The following is a 6,680-nucleotide window of genomic DNA, read 5'->3' on the forward strand; positions in this document are numbered from 1 at the left end:
GTGGCTAATAACGTGGAAGAAAATTTTGACTAGATAGATCTATCAGGGAGAATTTCTGTTTCTTCACTGTATATACCAATATCGCTTCATACCTTGCCAACTATTTTTAATCACCAATTGCTTCATGTCTTGCCAACCACCCCACCGTGTGGCAAGGTGATAAAAAGAAGTATGCATCCTGGACGATATAATCGGATCTTCAATTCATGGCCCATAAAAAGTTACGTGGCGAGATGAACACAGCCACAGGTTTAGCAGGGAAGTATAAGAGTTTTTATTACTGGCCGAACATGTGATATGCTAGCAGACTCTGTCTAGCTAGTCAGGTGACAATTTGTTATTGATCTAAGTGCTTGAGAGAACTGTTCTGTGCCAGTGCGCATGGGAACAAACAGTGCTTTGTTTACCTTGCATTTTTCTCTTGTCGCAGTGCGAACAAGAACAGATATATAACTTGGCATATACGTTTAATTTGTGCTTTTCGAAGCTTTTGCTGGAAGTACTAGTTACATGATGCAGGCATGGGAGGTATGTACCGTTAATATATAATTAATTGTGTTCAACTGAGTCCTAGCCTTGACATCAAGCTGTCTCGTGATATTGTTCTTATACATTCAATTTGTATAAATATGTATATGAACGTGTGTCTGCAAGGTGCGCAGTTGAGCAAACAGACAGGTCTACAAACCATACGAGCCTATCATTTTTACTCCTGTTCTTACTACGGAATCAATTTTCGTGCCGCGTGTTTCCTCAGAACCCGCTACATTTGGAGGGATACACCCTAGGAGAGGAGATTGGCCGTGGGGCTTTAGGCACCGTGTACTCAGCAAAATCGACAGAGACAGGACGGACCTTTGCAGCCAAAAAGTTACTTATTGACGACACGTCCATCAGGGAAATCGGCGTTTTAACACAGCTTAGGAAACACCCAAACATCGTGGAATACTTGGAATCAAAACTGGGAAGAGACGGGGAAACACAGGTACTTTTTGTGATCTCTGAGTTCTGCCCTCTAGGAGATATCGGCGACTATATCCTAAAACAACAAGTCGACGTCGTTACGAAGAGAAATCTCGCCGTCCAGCTGGCCGACGCCATAACATTTCTGCACAAGAACGAGATCGTTCATCGGGACATCAAACCACAGAATGTCCTTTTGACGGGGAATGAGGCGCACCTCGTTCTAAAAGTGGTGGATTTCGGACTGGCCAGAGTGCTCCCAAACCCAGGAAACGGCGCCAACAATTCCAATGGTGCCTACATGCGATCAGCCGTCGGAACGAGGTTCTATCTCTCGCCTGAAATCTACCAAAGTCTGCTGAACAACCAGCCGTGTCGCTACACCTCTTCAGTAGACATTTTTTCCATGGGTCTACTATTCTGGGCCATGTTTGACGGACTAAGTATTCCGGGCTCGTGCGGGGAAGATCGTTACTTAACACCTTTTGTAGGTTCAGAGACAGACCCAATGCCTGTAGCTCAAGCTTTAGCACAGGGGGACATTCAGCTCCAAGTAATGGAGAGAGAAGAGAACCTTCGGTGTAAGAAACTTGTGCGTGACATGCTGAGCCGAGATCCAAAGAATCGGCCAAGCGCCCAAAATGTTCTGAGTACGTTAATACGCGGGTTTGGAGATTATCGTGTAAGACAATGGTCTTCGCCCGTGGATGACGCCAGAAATTTTGACTGCTCGTCATGCTTGTGTTTGAACAGAAACCCAACGTGTGCTCTCTGTGAACGAGAGAGGACTGACGCTAGTTCTAGCTGTTCGCCCTGTACATGCAGAGAAATTTTATGTTGTATTAGTTGCATGCTTTGCTACTTGGACAAGAATCAGAACTTCTGTAAGTTCTGGAGTGGGAAAGGATTACTGTTTATGTTGTTCGGCATTCTTATCAGCCTAATCATATTGGTGGCACATATATTTGGCATACCCATTATGATCTTGATGGTTTTAGGGCTTGTAATTGGTATCATTTTCTACCCCTGTGCATGGTGCATTAAAGAACTCCGAGAGGAATATTGTATGTTCATGACCATGCACTGCTCCGTCCCAGGTCTTAGGTGGTGGCGTATCTCGCCAGCAAATGTCTATAACGACTGTCCATGTCTGTGCCTTTGCTTAAGCCCCCAGTCTGGCTGCTGCCATTATAATCATGAGGACATGCCTGAGTGCTGTAGTTCATTGGTGGAAGTAATAGTAGTACCCAACCAAGTTGAACATCAGACCAGCTAATAACGTCATCACGTGCACATTTCGCGTGTGCAGTTATCAAAATTGTTGAACTGACCGCTGTTGGTAATGCCAAATTACCACTTTAGAAGGGAAATAAAGATATCATATTCTACACAATATCATATACGTATCACACTATTAATGGGTTGATGGCAGTTTGCAAATAGAGTAATGAATCAATAAAATTATTATTGGCTTTCCTGGATAATTTGTTGTTTTTGCTTTGTTCCATAGCGCTCTTAACTACTAGTATATTTTCACATATACATGCATGCATTCACGTTTGTCCATGAACATATATAAAGAATTTATGATCAATCGTGCGACAATTAAAATTATCATAGGAAAGTCGATCGATGCGTGCCAAAAGGCCAGGGTATGCCTTTATTACTATGCGGTACTGGTTTTATAACCGTTTCCTTGGCGAGTTAGGAAAACCGGTACTGTAGTTGGCTAGGACTTGCCCATTCGGAAAAAGAAAATGAGCAAACAGGGTCGACGGAGAATAAAGCACCTACATGCATGTGCGCGGTATATAGTCCTACACCTATATCGCTACCCTAGTTAGAAATGTAGGGCAAAGCGTATGTCATGTCACTGATTGTCTGAAGAAATCATCAATCATATGCGCATGTGCGATTCTGGTTTGGACCAACCAACATTACATCGTTATTCACTTTTCCACTACTCCTTGATTTGTTATTGCTGTTGCTACTATTGACATTATAGCGGCCTCTGGGCATTCGACTTTGCTGTTGATCAAAGTACTTGAGGTTATTTTTATGGTTCCAATGTACAGTCGAACAAACTACATTTTGTTTATTTTACCTTTTTTCTGCTGACGCAGTACTATAGTTATCGAGTGTAGAACAAGACATAGTGGCCTGGCTTCCACTCAACAGAAGGTCACAGTATTATCGATTCCGCAAGTTAAAACTCCAGAATTTTGTAACAATTAGTTACATTTGTTCGCATTTTTCAGCGCCGTGACAAGTGAAAGATGTGTGCGTTTCAGGTATGCGACAACTTGGTTTTGTATCCTCTGCTATAGTTAACTAGAGTTCGTGCCTAGAAGGTGGGTTAAATTGTTTGAAATCTTATGCTTTATTTCACAATGTAACTAGAGTCTTCTTTTATTATTAGAACCCGCTACATTTGGAGGGGTACACCTTAGGAGATGAGATCGGCCGTGGGGCTTTAGGCACCGTGTACTCAGCAAAATCGACCGAGACGGGACGGACCTTTGCAGCCAAAAAGTTACTTATTGAAGACACGTCCATCAGAGAAATTGGCGTTTTAACACAGCTTAGGAAACACCCAAACATCGTGGAATACGTGGAATCAAAACTGGGAAGGGACGGAGAAGCGCAGGTACTTTTTGTGATCTCTGAGTTCTGCCCTCTTGGAGATATCGGCGACTACATCCTCAAACAACAAGTCGACGTCATTACGAAGAGAAATCTCGCCGTCCAGCTGGCCGACGCCATCACATTTCTGCACAAGAACGAGATCGTTCATCGGGACATCAAACCACAGAATGTCCTTTTGACAGGGAATGAGGCGCACCTCGTTCTAAAAGTGGTGGATTTCGGACTGGCCAGAGTGCTCCCAAACCCAGGAAACGGCGCCAACAATTCCAATGGTGCCTACATGCGATCAGCCGTCGGAACGAGGTTCTATCTCTCGCCTGAAATCTACCAAAGTCTGCTGAACAACCAGCCGTGTCGCTACACCTCTTCGGTAGACATTTTTTTCCATGGGACTACTGTTCTGGGCCATGTTTGATGGACTAAGTATTCCAGGTTCGTGCGGGGAAGATCGGTACTTGACACCCTTTATAGGTTCAGAGACAGACCCAATGCCTGTAGCCCAAGCTATAACACAGGGGGACATTGAGTTCCAAGTAATGGAGAGAGAAGAGAACTTTCGGTGTAAGAAACTTGTGCGTGACATGTTGAGCAGAGATCCAAAGGTTCGACCAAGCGCCCAAAATGTTTTGAGTACGTTGACACGCGGGTTTGGAGATTATCGGGTAAGACAATGGGCTTCGCCCGTGGACGACGGTGTTGTTGATCCAGGCTGCTTGTCGTGCTTGTGCTTGGACAATTGTCAGAGTCCGGACTTAGATACGTGCTTCCAAGGAAATGGTAACGACGTGACAACCGGCTCGTGCATGCGCACACAAATCTGCCACGGTTGCTCTTGTTGTGGAATTCCATGGGTTATCGGTTGTATGCTTTGCTACTTGGACAGGAATCGGCGCTGTGCGGAGTGCTGGGGAGGAAAAGGGATGTTCTTCATACTGTTGTCTCTTCTTATCACACTAATTCTTTTACTGATATACATTGTCACGTTTGTCATGGTATTGTCTTTTTGGGTTATATTAGCCATATATGCCATAATCAGGCTGCTGATGAAGTGTATATGTCAAATTGAATTTCCTGAACATGCGGAAACTTGTTGTGACATGTCGGCAGGTTTGGTAATGGATGGAACTACAATTCTAGATTGGTGGGGGTCTCAGTCGCCAGCTACTATCTATAATGCGTGTCCATGTTTCTGTTACTGCCTAAGTGATCAATCTGGCTTCTGTCTTTATAATCCCAACAATGGTCCAGAATACTGTAGCGTATTGAAAGAAGTAGTTATATCTAACCAAGTTGAACCTCAATCCGAAGATATTACACGCTGACCGCTAAAATGCATAGTTTCTTTTTTTGTCGGCTGGGGCACCATCTCAATCACAGATAGGTGACAAAAAGATGTACATTCCACAATAAAGTATCAACAGGTCGATCACTTTCTAAGTAACGACATTACATTCCGTCAAAATGCGAACGTTACAAACATTGTTGCAAAATTATTTGTAAGCGTTGTTGGAAGATCATAGGTATTCCTGTAGAGTCTCTGCCCTCTCTGTCTATAAGACGAGACATTGCCACACTGCGCACTATATCTTGAAGGATAGCTGACAGACGGTCCTCTGTCCGACTTCGTATGTGTTCCACCGCAAAGCTCATATTATATAACTTAGACGAAGCAAACAAGTACAATCCAGTTTCAGGAGAGCAACAAAACGTCATGAACAATCCTTTCTACCAAGAGCTCTTAATTCAAAGTTATGGCCTAATCATCTTTAGTGGTAAGGCTTTTATGCACCTTGTATATTTAATGCCCCGAATTTTAAATTGTATTACATAAATCCTGCATCATGCAATGTTCAGTGTCAGGCGTTTTAAAAGGTGCTTAAGAATTACTGTTACTTAACTCTTGAATAGCGTTGTCTGTATAAATCCGTAGCACTGTTCAATGATTAATGTACATGCAAGTTGATTTTTAAATAAAACTGAACTAAGCTGAAACATCCCCGGGGTCATGTTTCTGAACAAATCAGAAGATAGTTCAAGTTTACAAACACTGGTTTAACTAACCGATATATAATTCATGCTTTTACATTTTTTAGATAGAAGCCAATCTTGTAACTGTTTTTTTTTTTCGATACTCAATCTGCTTGATATATTCCATGAACCCAATGTATACGTACAGACAGGAAAATATATTGTTTTCGTGTCAAACCGTTTTATACGATCTGTCTTATAATTAGTTTCAGTGAAAACAAGTCGAGGTTGGGTCGTACTGCAGAAGAGAACGAACTTACAAAAGCAAGCTGAAGCCACACATCTGCTTGCAGCTTTGATAACATGGTGACGTTTAACCCGGAAGTAATACTAACAGCTGGAGAAGCAGACGACAAAAAGGTCAGCTGTGAGGAAAAGCGACTACGTATACGTGCGGCAGTATCTGAAACCGCTTTACATTTTTGTCGAAGTTCTCGTACTTTGTGACACACAATCAAAAGTAGTCCAAGGAATGGAGGAAAAACATGTCAAACTCGGCGAGACGATTTGGAATTACATGTCTATGGGACATGAACTGAAAAAGGTGAGGCCACAGGGGCTTTGTGACTTTGTCTAATACTTATCCGAGTAATCGAAGGTTGTACAGAGTTTGTGACTGGACACGTGGCATGGCGGTGCATTGTCCAAAGGTACAATTTACCGATAATCTGGACTTGGCGCTGTCCATGACTTACCTTCACATACGACCTGGACTGCATAAGGTCCTAGCCGTGGCGAGTCTGGGAGCCTTGGCCTTGTTTGGCATAATTAGCTAGACTCTGACAGGTGTGCAATTTACAGTCTTCGACTAATTCTATTCTCTTCTGTTGCTTCTTGACTAAACATTTTGCAAAGGTGAGAAATTGCGAAAATGAGCACATTACCTTTTTTCATGTAACGGATTGTCAGTGACACATATTGTCACTTCATGGAAGGAACACCCTAGCCTCTACCAGGCTTGAGGGCACGGCTGGAATTATAGTAGAAATCGGCCCGAAATAGAGAGATAACACGCCGAGGGAGTTTAGCCATCCAGTTTACAG

At 43.0% G+C, this 6,680-nt stretch overlaps 1 protein-coding gene and 1 pseudogene across 1 annotated transcript in view; both read left to right on the forward strand.

The window, feature by feature from the left end:
- The first annotated feature begins 471 nt into the window (after window positions 1–471).
- On the forward strand, window positions 472–4,725 carry LOC109473330 (annotated as a pseudogene).
- Window positions 4,726–6,010: 1,285 nt separating this feature from the next.
- The window catches only part of LOC109473647 (uncharacterized protein SCO4629-like), a 2,259-nt gene continuing 1,589 nt past the window's right edge, over window positions 6,011–6,680 (forward strand). Inside the window, exon 1 of the mRNA XM_019773585.1 lies at window positions 6,011–6,181. Coding sequence (XP_019629144.1) covers window positions 6,110–6,181 — 72 coding nt within the window. The 5' untranslated portion in view covers window positions 6,011–6,109. The remainder of the gene's footprint in view (window positions 6,182–6,680) is intronic.

This window comes from Branchiostoma belcheri, unplaced genomic scaffold (assembly GCF_001625305.1).
Source record: "Branchiostoma belcheri isolate BF01 breed outbred unplaced genomic scaffold, Haploidv18h27 scaffold3, whole genome shotgun sequence".
NCBI classification, from domain to species: Eukaryota; Metazoa; Chordata; class Leptocardii; order Amphioxiformes; family Branchiostomatidae; genus Branchiostoma; species Branchiostoma belcheri.